Below are 16,088 nucleotides of genomic sequence, written 5' to 3' on the forward strand. Positions count from 1 at the left end.
GCCTGAGGACACTAATTGATTTTGCAATAATAGAGCTTGTCTCTGTCTGTCTCTCTTTTAAAGATTTCTCCAAATCTTTAAAATGGAGGGAATGGACACGTAGAACCTTGTTGGGGGGTCAGAAGAAGATGAAACCCTTGCAAGATGAGCTGTTTTCTGATGATCTACTTTTGCCAAACAAAATATCCCAAACAGCAACCATTTTATTGGTCAGGAATTCAGAGCATGAGGACTTGGGAATGAAAAGAGAACCCAGGAAGAGAGCAGAGGGCAAGCTTGGCCGTGGTGCACCATGGGCCACAACCTAAAGAGGCTGCTCAGATTCTTGGTCTCCACTATGGTCATTTATCAGTAACAGGGTCACGGTGGGTCCCCATCTGCTGTCCACCTGAGGAATTCTGGCTTCTCAGAGCAGGTGAGCACTGGGGCTAGGCCCATGGAAGCCAGGCTTTGAGAGACTTGTCCTGCGTTTCCCAGCAGTGGTCCAGGGAGCTGAAGGAAACCTTTCAGATCAGCCTGGGCGGGGATGAAGGATTGTTCTAGGTGCAGTAGTTATATAGACCGCTTCCCTGGGGTCCAGGGAGTCCTGAGAGTGGCCTGCAGACTTGTTTTAGAAACAACTAAGGAATAATAATGGGGCCCTGGAGGCAGGGGTCTTCTTGTCCATCTCATTTGTACTCATTGCTTATAGATGAGCAAGATGAGCCTTTGGGAAGAGACTTGCTCAAGGCCACCCAGAAGCCACATGGGTCTGTCCTCAAAGCCCATGTTTTCAAACAGGGCTTTGAAATCCTTGGAAACATGTTCAGCCCTGTTGAGGGAGATGGTGGAGAAGATGACTCATTCCCATCCAGGAGGAAATAATTTAGCCTCTGGAGGAGAGGAAAAGTCAGTGGGGGGTGGTTATGACCTAACGAAGGGAACCTGTAGGAATCTGGGCAGAGGGGAAAGGGGTATGAGCTGGAGCAGTCAGGGTGGCCTCCTGGAGGCTGTACTTTTTCCCCCTTTAAAAAAAAAAACAGCTTTATTGAAATATAATTTATATACTGTACAATTCCCCCACTTACAGCATACAATTCAATGGTTTTTACTGTAGCCAGTTGTGCAACCATCACTACAATCAATTTTAGAACATTTTCATCACCCCATAACTCTTAGCAGTCATTCCTCATGGTCTTCTGTTCCCCCAGCCTCTGACAACCACTAGAGTACTTTCTGTCTCTCTGGACTTGCCTATACTGGACATTTCATATGAATGGAATGTGGTCCTTCGTGACCAGCTTTTTTCAATGAGCATAATGTTTTTGAGGTTTATGCATGGTGTAGCATGTGTCAGTACTTCATTCCTTTTCATGGCCTAATAATATTCCACTGTATGGATGTACCACATTGTGTTTATACATTTGTCAACTGATGACATTAGATTGTTTCCATCTTTTGGCTAGTATGAACAATACTACTATGAACACTCATGTATAAGTTTTTGCATGAACACGTTTTCATTTTTCTTGGCTACATAACTAGGAATGCAATTACTGGGCCATATGCTTAACTTGATGTTTAACTTTTTGAGTAACTGCCAGACTCTTTTCCTAAGTGGCTGCACCATTTTACATCCCACGGGGGAGGCTAGACTTTTCGTGTATGCTCAGATGTGGATTCTTTTCTTTCTAACTTCTGGCAGGCTGATTTGGTGGAAATCCAGGGAAGATGGGAGAGGAGGGTGTGAGGAGAGAGCAGCAGGGCAGAGAGGCCTGAGGATCTTTTCACCAGAGCCCTGGGCTCAGTACTGTCTGGTCCTCACTTGCCATGTGGCCTTGAGCAAGTCACCTCCACTCTCTAGGCCTCAGTTTCCTTATCTCTAAAATGAAGGTATTAGATCTGGAAGATTTTGCCCCCGGAGGACACTTGTGATATCTAGAGACATTTCTGGTCATTACAGAGAGAGGCTGATGCTATGGGTATTTATGGATCATGGAGAGGCCATGGATAGCGTTAAACCTCCTGCAGTGCAGAAGGCAACCCCAATAACAAAGCATTAGCCGGCCCCAAATGTCAATAGTGGCCAGGTAAAGAAATCCTGCATGAGACTGAGGTGACCTAATAGGGTCCAGTCCTGCTCACTCTGGGAAATGCTCTGGGAAAAGACTGGGCTTGGGAGGCATTTTTGAGCACCCAGGCACTTAGAAGAGAGGCCTCACGGTCCCACCTGGGGTTGCTGTGGGTCTTGCATTTGTGTAAGCTGGCCGGTGTTCTCCATCTGCGGTACCCGGCACAGGTGAATTAGACGCCAGGCTTGGTGGATGAGCAGCCCGCCTTGTTGAAGAGTGAGCTCCTTGTCACGGGAAGCATCCAAGAGGGGGCGCGTGCAGATCTGTCAGGAATGTGGAGGAGGCGCCCTGGCTCTGGTCTGAGGCTGCCCTTGAACGATTTCCAGGCTCCCTTGGGCAAGGCTGTGGCTCCGTGTGGGGCGAGCTCCCCGCCAGCTCTGGGCCTCCCCACCTGCCGGCCCGCGGTCGGCACTGGCACAAGCGGAGGCCGTCTTCCTTCCCCCGCCGCCCCACGCCGAGTGGAAGACTTTCCTCTAAGTTTCCCTCTCCGAAGCCCCGCGGACCTCCCGCGCCCCAGCCCCAGCCCGCGGAGGCGGCACCCCGAAGCTGGGCGCCCGCGCGGCGCCTCGGTCCCGGCACCCCCCGCCCCCAGGCCCGGCCCCGGGGGCGCGGCCGCCGGGTCCTCGGTGTGCCCCAGGGGGCTCTGGGCCGCGAGCCGCTGCCGAATGGCTTTTGACAAAAAAACCCTTGACCACCAAGGCCAGCCTCTTCCTGAAAGCCCCGCTCGCTCCGATACAGGAAGTAGAAGGGAGCGAGCGCCCCAGAGCGCGGCGGCAGCTGCGGCCCGGCCCTTCCCGAGGGCCAGAGCCAGGGACATGCGGGCGCCCGGGACTCCGCGTTCCGCTCGGCCCGGCGCCTGAGCTCCTCCGTTCCCCGTCCCGGAGCTGCCGGCGGCATGATCCGACACGCCGGGGCGCCCACGTGCGGGGACCCCACGGGGTAAGTCCGGGCAGCCGCCCACTCCTCCCTTGCGGTCTCCACGGCCCCCATCCTGGCCGCCCCACTCCACTTCTTGTCCCCGAGAGTCCTCCGGGCGCGGGACCTCGGGGGCGTCGGGCTGAGACGGGTCCCCCACCGTGGCCGAGGCCAGATCCCAGTTCTGCGGGGCAGGGGGCGGCCCTGGTGACTCCGCTGGACCCGACAACTCGGCTAAACTTTCAAGGCCAGGCATTTCACTGGGAACCCAGTGCACACTTTAGGCTGCTGGTGGACAGATTACGAGGGAGTGCGTCTCTACCTGTCAGAGCCGGGGCTGCCCGCGTGGACGCGGGCCCCTCCCCGGCTTCTGCCCCGCCTGAACTTTGCAAACAAATTCGCTGTGCCGGCCCCGCCAGCCTGCTGCACCCGCTGCTCTGCGAGTCCCAGCGCGCGCCCTCGGGCACTGGAGCCCGGCCGGGTGTGGGGTCGGAGACCCGGACCCCCGCAACTTTGGGCGCCCGCGGCCCAACAACCGACAGGCCCTCTTGGACCGCGAGTCCACTGGGCCCTTTTCCCCCGCCCCTCTGTCCTGGCCATAGACAGTGACCTTCGCACCGGCCGTGGCCGAGCCTGGTGCTTGGGTAGGGTCCAGGGCGCACGGGCTGCGCGCGGGCTGTGGGATCCCGAGGGAGAAGGCGCAGCGTGGAATGCATGACGCCGAACGGTTTGGGAACTGACTTGGAGAGGAGTCCCTGGTGGCTAAGTCCCCGCTCCGCCTCCATGTCGCCCCCAGCCCCACCTCGCGAGCTGGGGCATTGCTCCGGGCTGGGCTCTGAGAGAAAGTCTTCTCGCCTTGCCCAGCTCAGAGGGCGTCCTGAGAAGCTTCAGGTGTTGTAGAGACGCCAGGTCGGAGGCGGATTCCCGGGGAAAGCCTATCTCTGGGTGCCCAGGAGCGCGTCTGGGGAAGCCATCCCCAGCTTTTTGGTTTAAAAGTCCCGGGCCTACTTCTCTGATGGACACCCTGCCGCTGCCTGGCCTGGCCGTGTGACCTCATCTCCCAGGCCCTCGGTTCTCTGCTCTGTGAAACAGGAGAGTTGGGCGGATCTTGTGTAGTCCTGAACCGGGGGACAGCTGGAGGTGATGGGCTCCCACTCAGCTGGGAGAGACTGCGAGGGGGCCTTAAGCTCATCTAGATCTGAACGTCTCCCTTCTTCTCCCTCCCTCCTGCCAGCCCTGAAATTCTGGATGCTGGTTTCTCTGCAAAGACAAATGCCGTCCGGTGGGCCGGTGGGAGGAACTGGGAATTCGTTGGGGAAGAACCTCCCCAGCCTCACACCCACTTGCAAGTATCTGCCACACCCAAGATGGCAGGGTGAAGCCGGAGAGAAGTTTCTCAGGGAGGAAGAGGAGGTGAGGGGCCAGGGATGCTGACCTCACCGACTTCTCATTTTCCCCAGAGATGATCTGGTGTGACCCACTTCCCCTTGTCTTTTTTTGTTCATTACTGGGTCAGTTATTTAAACTCTCTGTATCTCGGTTCACTTATCAATAAAACGATAAATAATAGTAACTACCCCTTAGAGTTGTTCTGAGGACTAAATGCACGGAAAGGGTTGAATGCATTAGCCTATAGGGTAAACCCTTAATCATAATTATCACCATTATTATCATTTGTTAGGTATGATCCCTCCATTTGCCAACTGTGTAACGTCAGACAAGTGACCCGGCCCCTGCCTCACCTGTAAACTGGGGGTACTAGCAACACACACCACGTAGAATTGTTTCATGGACTGGCTGAGTTCATAGCTAAGCAGCTGCCCCCAGGCAGCTTAGGGGAAGCCCATCTGTTCAGGCCTGCTTAGAACTGTGCTTGGTACATTCTAGCGCTATATGAATATTGGTTTGTTGCTAAAAACATGGCTTTGTTTTGGAGGACCTTTTGGGTTGGAAGGGCTTTGAAGGGTAGAGGATTTGCTGGTGGATTGGAGGGAAGGAGGAGTGGAGGATGACTCTGGTGGGGCTCTGTCTGCCCAGGGTCCAGTGCTCCAGGGACAGATGCCGAGCTGTGTGTAGTCTGCTGAGAGTGGGTTCTCAGAGTCCACTCAGGCCAGTAGCTTTCAGGGGGTAGGGAGAGACCTAGCAGGCACCCCCATGCAGCCCCACCATGGCAAGTAGACCGGTCACCTTTTCACATCTTTGCCATGTTAAAGGTCTGCTTAAGATTTCATTTGAAAAAGGATTCCACTGCCGGAAAAAATGTGGCTGTCACTGACCTAATCAATCCCCTAATTCAACAATGAGGAACCGGAGACTCAGAAAGGGGAAATGGGCTCCCTGGTATTGGGGGAGGTGGTGGTAACTCACGGCTCCTGAGCCTTGGCCTGATCTAATGCAAGGGTCCTGCTAGAGCCCTAAAGGAGCCCCTTACCCAGTCCAGGTTGAGACAGGGGGCTCTTCTGGGTGGGGCCCACCTAGAGCAGGGCCAGTGATGGATTCAGGGTGTGAGCTCGCAGCTCCAGCTCTGTCCCTTGACCTTGGCTTCCTGGATTCAAAGAGCTAATGTTCCTGGAGGTCCTGACTGGCACTTAGGAGACCTAGCCCTTGCCAGATCCTAACAGAGGCTCTGGTGCACAAGAGCAAAGGGTCACTTCACCAGCTCAAGCCTGCACTCCTGCCCCCACCCCACGAGAAGCCCCAGTACATCCTCTGAGAAGCAGCAGGGAGTGCAAGGGTCTGGGGGTGTAGGGTCCCCTTGGGATGAAGGAGTCGCAGCACATTTATCCCTGAGGCCCTCCTTATCTCCCCTACCCCCTTGGTGCCCCTCTATCCTGGCTCTGGGTCCCTGATCCGTGATCTTCACTGAAGCAGCAAGTATGAAAAGCTTAAAATGCCCCAGGGCTCCTGCATTTTAACCCAGGAGATACAGAAATCAAAACTGGAAACCTACCAGGAACTTATCTCAGCTGGAAGCAGAGAGAGGCGTGATATTTGAAGGAGGACACCCAGATCCTTCACCATCCCCTTAGGCCTCCCTGGAGCTCCATTTTGGAGACAGGAGTCTGAGGTGGTCTGTGTTGCCTCCCAGTCCCTTGCCAGAGCAGAGACAGGGAAAGAATGGGTGACAGATGGCCACAAACTCTGTCTCTGTGACCCCCTGGAAGATTCCACCTGTCATGGCAAGACATGGCAAGCTGTGTCATCTAGGTAGTGATGAGTGAGCACAGTTGGGTGGGCAGCAAGGAAGAGGGGAGGCAGCTTGGAGGAGGGGAGTGCCTGAGCAAAGGCTTGGGCGGTGGGAAAGTGTGGTGGAGGGGCTTGTGGGGCGGGGAGTGCACCCTTCAAAACCCAGAAGTGCATGACACACATTGCTTTATGAAGTGACTGTTATCAGATAACAGGGGTTGAGGAAACGGAAGACAAATTTTGGCTGGGGAGAGATTGACAGAAGAGGGGCAAAAGTATAAAGAGGTCTGCCCACAGAACCCCATCCTTGGGGGGCCTGGGTCATCTAGGGGATTGGGGGGCATCTGTGTGTTCAGAAAGAGCCTTAACATGGGGTAAATGACGCCCAAGGCCTCTTAACTTCCTGTTGGCCCCCTGCTCTCTGATCCTATTAGGGAGTAACCTTTAGAAGAGAGTGAAGGGCCGTGTGTTATCATCTTGTTATTGGGTAATTGGTTGGTGCTGCTCTAATGGACAACTCCAGAATGTCCTGTTGATACAACCATTGCCCCGAACCAGCATTTATTCTGAGAACCAGGAAGTCGAACTTCTCCTGCCCACCAGGAGTGTCTGAAACATGGATATTTTCCCCCAAGATTGGAGCCAAAAATGAAAATCACAGCTTTAATGACTTTACCAAACTGGATCTCCCCCTCCATCCTACCCCACAATGGGCCCTTCTCGTGGTTTGCTTGTTGCCGATCAATCTAGAGGGACTCTCAGGCCGGGCAGGGAAAGCGGTGTGTCCCCCAGTAGCCCCCTAATTGCCCTCAGGTGACATGCTGTCCTATTTAAAAGGTCCCTCAAGAAAGTCCTGCCCTCCGTGCCGCAGCCCAGCCCTGCTGGAAGCCGGTGCACAGCTTCATGTCTCCTGTCCTCCCCGACGTGCTGAGCTGGTCTGTGGTCTTGTGCCTTTGCCCGTGAGGTTCTTTCTGCCCTTTTTACAGGGCTCACCTCTTCCATGCAGCCTTCCATCCGTGCCAGCTCACAGAGATTCCTGCCTTTTGAATATTCATAGCCTTTTTCACATGAACCGCATGTTTGCCTAGCAATTTGAAAGAAGCCAAAACCTCTTTAATCTTATGACTTCCTACTTCAGTTACAAACTTCCAAAGAAAGGGGTCAGGTCTTTTTGTTCCATATCCTTGTGTCCTACACGCACTTGGCACTCAACAAATGCTTGAGGCCAACGATACACTGATTGAAGGCTGCACAGCCTTATCTTTTGTGTCCCTGGAGCCCCTGAATTTCTGGAGGTGTTTACAAGGTGACCCAGATCACAGGGTGGGGCTAAGTAGGGGGAGACCCAGGGCTTGGGGGCTTGGAGCCCAACTCCATTCTGCAGCAGCTGGTGACCCCCACCACAAGGCTACCATACTCCTCTCGAAGTCTGGAAAGAGGAGGCCACCCAGGCAATTGAGTAGGGACCCTGCTTGGCCCCGACTCACCTAATTTTATCCTCCCCAGCTGTGCTCCTGATACTTGTCAGGGAGAAAGGATGGGGGAAGGGGAGGCCAGCCCTGGATACTGTGTCTCAGCTGGAAGAATGGAGAATAGCTTGGTGTACAGACTTGGGGGAGCCCTGGGGTGCCGGTGGGTTCCAAATGCGGGTCTCTGGACCACTGAGAAATTAGGAAAATAAGGGTGGCCTGTGTGTGTGTGTGCTCTGTGTGTGTGTATTGGGGGCGGGGGTCAGCATCAGCGTCAGCCATGGCTGCCAACATGTCTTTTCTTAGGCAGAACTGTCCTTTGCTGGTTTGGAAGAGGCGTGGGGACTTGCATGTTGTAGGTCATCAGTAGGGCTAGAGAATCTGGGGTCCTGTCTCCTCTAGTGTTTTAGGATTTTATTCTAGGAAGCCACTCCCTTCTCTCTGGACCTCATTTTCCCATCTGAGAAAAGAGCTCCATGTTGTTAAGGTCCCTGCTTGCTCTGATAGTCAGCAGCTACCCGAGTTACCAGCTAGCAGGCAGCAGAAGCTGGTGTCCTAGAATAATAGCGTTCAGGGGATTGAAGTGCCATTGGAGCTGAAGTGGCCCATGGAACATGCAGGCACTTTCACGAGAAACGAAGACCCATCCAAGAGACTTCTGGCTCATTACCCTGACCAAGCTACCTGGAAGGAAATGGTTTTTCTTTTTCTTTTTGCTATTGCTATGGTTTTATTTTGAAAAACCTAGTCTTGAAAAAAGTACATTTGGTTTTGGGAGCCCACTTTGGGGCAGGACCCATGGCTTCTTGCCAAGTGGACAGTAAGCTGGGAAGGTTTCTCAGGTGGGGAGCCCTGGAGAGCTGGAGTAGCCTCTCGAGGGTGGCTGGGCCGGTGAGGTGGAGCCTGCCTGGCCATCGGCTGTGGGAGCTGTGGAGGTGCTGAGGAGATCACAGGCAGCTGGGGGTGGGGGGCCTGGCTGTTTAGAGGTCGTCTGTGAAACTGCCCCTGTCAGGGTTGGAGTCTGAGGGGCGGCCCTACCAAGGGAGGTTGAGGCAGGTGCCAGGCTGAGGGAGCTCTCTGCCAGGCCTCAGGCTTCCTGCCCAGGGCTGCCCAGAGATAGCCAACACATCCCTGTGCAGGTGAGGGCAGCCTTGATGCTGTGTGCCTCCCTCCCCACACACAGTGTAGTACAGTGAAGCCAGTCCCTCCCTCCTGCCAGCGTGGCCTTGATGGAGAAGAGAGGAGTGATGGGTACACGGGAGGCCTTCCCTCACACTGGCATCCACAGGGCAGTGGGAAGGCCTTACTATCTGTGTGGCATCAGCATTTATAGAAGAATCTGGAAGCCACAACCGTGTCCTCTCCTCTCACTTTTCTGCCGGTAGGGCCTCTGTGTGGCCTTGGCATGTCTCCTCTCCACGGGGGTAGGGGTTGGAGGGGCTGCCTCCAAAGCAGAAACAGAGCTGATGGTCAGAAGCTTTGAACATGGCTGCAGAGCGCCCCAATTTGACCTCAGTAATACCCACGGGTGTTACCCCATCTCAACCAGTACATGTTTAATGGAATGAACGAGGCTGCAATGAAATGTCGGTTCTCTTTTTAGCAGAAATGGCCTAGGCCGTGGTTGTGGTCAAGGGCTGTTGTCTGTATTTGATGTGACGGCACACACTCAGGCCACATCCTATGGGGTAATGGCGCTTGCATCCCCACCTTCAGGGACTGAGAGAGCCCCAGAGCCTGGCTCTGCACACAGGCCTGGAGCTGTGGGGAAGCAAGGATTCCAGTAGAGGGGTGTGGGAGTGGGGCCCATCCTTGAGGGGCTGCCCTAAGGGGGGCTCTCCTAGAAGGTGGCCTCCATTTTGCCCCTGAATCTGGGGTCTTTATCAAAGCTGAGAACTTTTTATTCCCTAGTTAAGAGATGCTAAACGCCACCTTACCTCCCGACTGACGTTCAACATGGGGTGTCAGGGACTGATGCGAAAACCTGTTTTCTGAAAGACAAGCTGGAGAGAGGGGTGGACAGAGGGCACCCCAACAGTAGCAGAGAAGCCTTCCCCTCCTCCAAAGCTTCCCAGAGCTAAATTGTTCTGTGGGTCAATACGTGTGCTTCTTCATCCACCTCCCTGGACTGAAGAAATAAAGGGCTTTGCATCTGAAATTCACAATCTGATGATCTCTGGCTAAAGGGAACAAGTTGTCAAGAAAGAAGTCACCAGGGACCTTTTCCCCAACCTCCGTGTTCCCAGCTTCCTTAATCTCAGTCAATGTCACAGACTGTAAATTTCTCTAGGGATGTAGCAGTTCAAAGCAAGGACTTATCTGTCTACCGATGGCACCCGGTGACAGCATTTATTATCCTTGCTTCTTTCTGTTCTTGACATTTTTGACAGAGCATCCATCTAAAATATATTCAAGGATTCTTCTCACAATGGATGTCTTCTCATTTATCTTCACCCATCCTCCTAATCATCATCCAGACATCCACCTATCCATTCTATTCACCATCCATCCATCTATCCATCTACTTATCCACCCATCCACCTATTCACCCACCCACCCTTCCATCCATCCACCCACCCACCCACCCACGAACCAACCTACCCTTCATCCATCCATCCATCTACCTATCCGCCCATCGACCTATCAACCCTCCCACCCTTCTATCCATCCATCCATCCATCCACCCACGCACCTACCCTTCCATCCTTCCATCCATCAATCCATCTATTTACTGAACACCTGAACACCTAGGAGTTTCCAGTTTATCTACTAAGGAAAATGATTTGATTTGGATGTTCGTCCCCTCCAAATCTCATGTTGAAATGTGATCCTGAGTGTTGGAGGTGGGGCCTGGTGGGAGGTGTTTGGGTCATGGGGGCAGATCCATCATGAATGACTTGGTGCCATCCTCACAGTAATGAGTGAGTTCTCAGTTCACATGAGATCTGGTTGTTTAAAAGAGCCTTGCACCTCCCTGCTCTCTCCCTCTTGCTCTGTCTTGCCATATGACACACCTGTTCCCCCTTCCCCTTCCACCATTATTGGAGGCTTCCTGAGACCTCACCAGGAGTGGATTCTGGCACCATACTTCTCATACAGCCTGCAGAACCATGAGCCAAAATAAACCTCTTTTTTTTTTTTTTGAGATGGAGTCTCGCTCTGTCACCCAGGCTAGAGTGCAGTGGTGCGATCTCAGCTCACTGGAAGCTCCGCCTCCCAGGTTCACGCCATTCTCCTGCCTCAGCCTTCCAAGTAGCTCGGACTACAGGTGCCCGCCACCACACCTGGCTAATTTTTTGTATTTTTAGTAGAGATGGGGTTTCACCGTGTTAGCAAGAATGGTCTCGATCTCCTGACCTCATGATCTGCCCACCTCAGCCTCCCAAAGTGCTGGGATTACAGGTGTGAACCACCGAGCCTGCCAATAAACTTCTTTTCTTTATAAATTACCCAGCCTCAGGTATTCCTTTATAGTGACGCAAACTGAACTAACACAGAAAGTAAGAGAAATATGTGCGTATTTAAAGCACAGGGTACTATATAAAAAGCTGCCAAGGTTCTGTTACAGTTGGCTGTGCAGAGTGAGTAGGGAGGACTCCCTGACAGAGGTGGCATTTGAATTGGATATGCAGGATTTTAACCACTGAAATCAAGCATATGCAGAGAAGCATATTGCAGATAGGAGAAACGCCCTGAGTGGGAAAGGACACGTTGTGTGTGGCAGCCCTAAGAATCTGGGGTGGGGGCAGGGAGAAGATTCCATGTGTGATGGGCCTGGAAAGGTGGTTGGGGCCCCCTTGGCTATGGGTGGGCAAGTTTGACTTTTACCATGGCGGTGAAGACCACAGTTCTGTTCTTCCGGGCAAGACACTGAAACGGAACCTGCCAGAGCACCTTCTTCCCCCTCCTCTGTTAGGCAAAAGTCGATCTCTAGCGCCCGCTGTTGTTGCCAGGGTTACCTGAGATGATGATGTTCTTGACTCTGGGTTGTGAGACCAGTGGGGGACTCTTCCCTGTATGTATGTGGGGGGGGTGTGTGTGTGTGCACACATGCTATTGATTTTCCAAAAAATGTATTATAGACTTTAAAAGTTCATACACAGACATACCCAAAATAGGGAAATTTAAAGCATCAAACATTTTTATCTGAGTCTGCACCCGGTGCAAGTATGTGTTAACTTGTGTTCTTTTTTCACTGAGTGTTACCTCTGGTACACATTGCTACGTGCTGTGTGGTGGACCTATGTTGCCTACCTGCCATCTTCGATGGTCTCATCATATTATGATCATTTTAATGGTCAGAGTTATTTCATGTGCCTATCTTGACTTCTTTCCAAGTCCCCTCTGTTTTAAATGAAGCTCCTGAAAACTTCCTTGGGTCTAGGGTTTAGGGACCATTTTCTTGAGATCTGTCACCATCCTGGAGCCTTTGAGTCCAGGAGTGAAGCAGAGCCTGCTGATTGGCCCCTGAATTTTTGCTAGGTGTAAGTTTTAGCTGAACATTTCCCAATTTTCTTGCAGCTAGGTGTGGCCATATGACTAAGTTCAGGACAGTGAGATGTAAGTGGGGAGTATAATCTGCTTGGAAAACCCCTTAAGTGGAGTGTCCTTCTCTCCTTTCCTCTTTCCTGTTGCCTGAAATGCAGACGTGATGGCTGGAGTTGAAGCAGCCATCTTGGATTCTGAGGCACACTTAAGCATGGAAGCTATGCAGGATAGAACAACAATACATTACAGTAAGGGTCCTAAACATGTTAGACCATCATCCCAGCTACAGACTGCTTACCAGTTTTTTTATGAGAAGAATACATACTATCTTGTTTGTTTGTTTATTTTTTAGATGTAGTTTTGCTCTTGTCCCCCAGGCTGGAGTGCAGTGGTGATCTCGGCTTACTGCAACCTCTGCCTCCCAGGTTCAAGTGATTCTCCTGCCTCAGCCTCTCGAGTAGTTGGGATTACAGGTGCCTGCCGCCACTCCTGGCTCGTTTTTTTATTTCTAGTAGAGATGGCGTTTCACCATGTTGGCCAGGCTGGTCTTGAACTCCTATCCTCAGGTGATCCACCTATCCCGGCCTCCCAAAGTGCTGGGATTACAGGCATGAGCCACCGTGCCCAGCCATACTATCTTGCTTATTTTAATTTCTTATTTTAGATTTTCTATCACTTACAAGCTTAGTTCTAATGAACACAAAGAGCTTTCTATCTCTGTCACGTAGCACCAGATTATATGCCCGAAGTACTCAGCTGCCTTGCAGGGCGACCTGCAAGTCCCCATTTCCTAGTAGAGGCAAGAATGAGGAAGAGGGAGGAGAGAGGAAAGGCAGCTTTGCACCCACTAAGGCTCTTGTTTCAAGGACTAGATTGCAAACATTTTTTCTTTTCATATTAAGTGTTTATGAGTTTTAGCTTTCGCCAGAAGCTTTAGACTGTTTATTCTGGTTTGTGTCTCTGACTCTCAAATCCTTGTTCTTTGACAGGGCTAGGTTTCCTGATCAAGGCAGCCATGCCTCTTCCCCCACCTCAGTTCTGTGCTTTAGGCCGAGAACTCACTTAGGTTAACCCTCCCCGCGCCAGTGTTCTCCAGCGCCTCCTGAGAGTTGGTGTCCCTGCCACACCAGCACAAGAAAGGCCTGGAGACCAGGTGCAATGGCTCATGCCTGTAATCCCAGTGCTTTGGGAGGCTGAGCTGGGAGGATCTCTTGAGGCCAGGAATTCAAGACCAGACTGGGCAACACAGCAAGACCCAGTCTCTACAGAAAATGTTATAAATGAGCTGGGCATGGTGGCGTGTACTTGTAGTCACAGCTACTTGGGAGGCTGAGGCAGGGGGATCACTCGAGCCTTGGAGTTCAAGGTTACAGTAAGCTATGATCACACCACTGCACTTCTGCCTGGGTGATAGAGTGAGATCCTATCTGCATACAAAAAACTAAACTAAAATAAGGACCTGGGGCCCAGTCTCAACAATGCCTGCGTCCTTGCCGGATGCTGCCGTCACTCATTCATTCACCGTCTCTTTGTTGAGACGGTCTTGGGGTCTCTTGGGCCGTATCTTGGCACTTGCTGAGTGTTAAGCTGGGTTTGTGCTGACCACTGGCCACTGGGAGCCTTCAGTGGCCACTTCACCTCTTTGCCCAGCCTTGGGAAAGGTTTGTCCTGAAACGGCTGGGACTTGAATTCCCCTTTCCAGGGACAGCACAGGCCTCTTCTGAGCCTGTAAGAACCTGCCCGGAGCTGCTCAACAACAGCCTAAGACCACTCCTGGGACATAAGAGGCCCCAAGAATGGCCTGGGAGTTAGCTGGTGGGCTGTCTGGAGGAGCTGGGCCAGAGCCCGCTGAAGTGGCCTGAAGGACAGTGAGGGTCTTGTTTCCACTGGGCAAGGCCGCCCCAGCCCTGGCTCTGCAGTCCTCAGGCGTCAGAGCTTCGTGTCACTCTGGAAACTCTTCATCCAGCCCCTGCTTACAGATGAATTGGTGGCTCGGAGAGGGGAAGTGGTTTCCCCAAGGTCTCCGGACCTGTGGGCTGTCTCCCACCAAGGCTGTCTCCAAGGCTCTGTGCGGCACCCAGGCCGCTCCGTGGCACGAGGCCCCAGAGACGGAATGTGGGCACATCTGCCTTCACTAGCCACCTCCCTCTCTAGCCTCTGGAAGGGGCTGAGCTCTTTCCTGCCTCTGGGCCTAAGTGCAAGTGGCCCACCTCTACCTCTTGCAAGAAGCCTCCCAGGCTGTATGAGGCCTGCAGGGCCTCTGTACACCGTGGTACAGGTTGTTTACCGCTCATGTGTTCCTGGCTGAGGCAAAGCTGGGTAGGGGCTGAAATTTCATTCTCTTGTCAAGCTTTGTGTCACGACAGGTATGTGTGAGGGTGGGGTGGGGGCTGGCCTGCACCCATGGGCAGCAAGGAGCACCCTTTTCTAATTTATGCAGAGGCACCCTATAGGCTACCAAGGACCCCAGCCACAGAAGAGCCGGCAGCACGCTGGGTGCTCGCCCCGATGCCTGTGGCAGCTCATTCTGTGTGTAGCCCCACTAGACTGTAAGCTCCCACCAGCAGGGCCAGTGGCTCTTCCTGGCAGGGTGTGGGGTGGTATTGCCGAGTCAGCACCATGTAGGGTACAGAATACTCCCCCAGGAACACTGGTGCTGAGCGAGAGTTTAAGGGGAGGGAAGGAGGATCTAGTGCAGGGCTCGATAAGTGTTTGCTGAATTAATATATGGTGGGTTGATGCCAAAGAGAGGGGTGAAGGGGAATTGCCCAGGACAGAGGGCCTCTGGGAGAGGGAATGGAGCCCGCTGGGAGGCCTGCCAGGAGTGGAGGGGGCTGTGAGCTGTGAACATCTGAGAAATAGGGTGGGCAGCCAAGGGAGAGGATCCAGCCACAAGAGCAGGTTGGGGCTGGCCACAGTGCTGGGAGGGGCCAAAGCCCCCAAATTCCCCTCAGCCATAGACTTTCAGGCAGCACCATGCCCTGGACCCCTGCTTTGGCCTGCACGGCACTACGCCAGCCAGGATGTGATCACCCGTCCTTGTCTCAGGGACCCTCAGTCTTGTGGGGATGCAGGAGTGACATGCAGTGCTGTAGCCACAGGGTGCAGGATGGTCCTGTGGAGTGCCGGGGGTCCCCGGCTGGCTGAAGGGCATCCTGCTCAGACTGGGGTGGCATCCGGGGGAACTTTTCCTGCGGCATGAGAGCCAGGCAAAGCCGTGCCTGGGAGTTTCCCAGGTAAACTCATGGTGGGGGTGGAGGAGCTGTTGCAGGCTCCATGTGCCTTTCATTGACAATCTGTTGGATGGACAGGGGAGGGGACCACACAGTAGAGGCTCTTGGGCCATATCCTGAGGGCAATGGAGACTATAGGCAGGAATTTTCCCCCCATTTAAAAAAACTGAGCTATTGCCCGGGCGTGGTGGCTCATGCCTGTAATCCCAGCACTTTGGGAGGCCAAGGCAAGTGGATCACTTGAGCTCAGGAGTTCGAGACCAGCCTGGGCAACATGGCGAAACCCCATCTCTACTAAAACTTTTGTAAAAATCAGCTGGGCGTGGTGGTGCATGCCTCTAGTCCCAGCTACTTGGGAGGCTGATGCGGGAGGATCAGTTGAGTCCGGGAGGCAGAGGTTGCAGTGAGCCAAGATCATGCCACTGCACTCCAGCCTGAGCGACAGGGTGAGACCCTGTCTAAATAAATAAATAAATAAATAAATAAATAAATAAATAAATGGGCCAGGCGCGGTGGCTCACATCTGTAATTCCAGCACTTTGGGAGGCCAAGACGGGTGGATCATGAGGTCAAGAGATTGAGACTATCCTGGCCAACATGATGAAACCCTGTCTCTACTAAAAATACAAAAATTAGCTGGGCGTGGTGGCATGTGCCTGTAGTTCCAGCTACTCGGGAGGCTGAGG

The 16,088-nt window shown here is 53.2% G+C and overlaps 1 protein-coding gene across 1 annotated transcript in view; it reads left to right on the forward strand.

Moving 5' to 3' along the window:
* Positions 1-2,730: 2,730 nt before the first annotated feature.
* Positions 2,731-16,088, forward strand: part of RIN3 (Ras and Rab interactor 3) — a 184,185-nt gene continuing 170,827 nt past the window's right edge. The window contains exon 1 of the mRNA XM_025392754.1: positions 2,731-3,050. Coding sequence (XP_025248539.1) covers positions 3,007-3,050 — 44 coding nt within the window. The 5' untranslated portion in view covers positions 2,731-3,006. The remainder of the gene's footprint in view (positions 3,051-16,088) is intronic.

Source organism: Theropithecus gelada, chromosome 7b (genome assembly GCF_003255815.1).
Source record: "Theropithecus gelada isolate Dixy chromosome 7b, Tgel_1.0, whole genome shotgun sequence".
Lineage (NCBI taxonomy): Eukaryota > Metazoa > Chordata > Mammalia > Primates > Cercopithecidae > Theropithecus > Theropithecus gelada.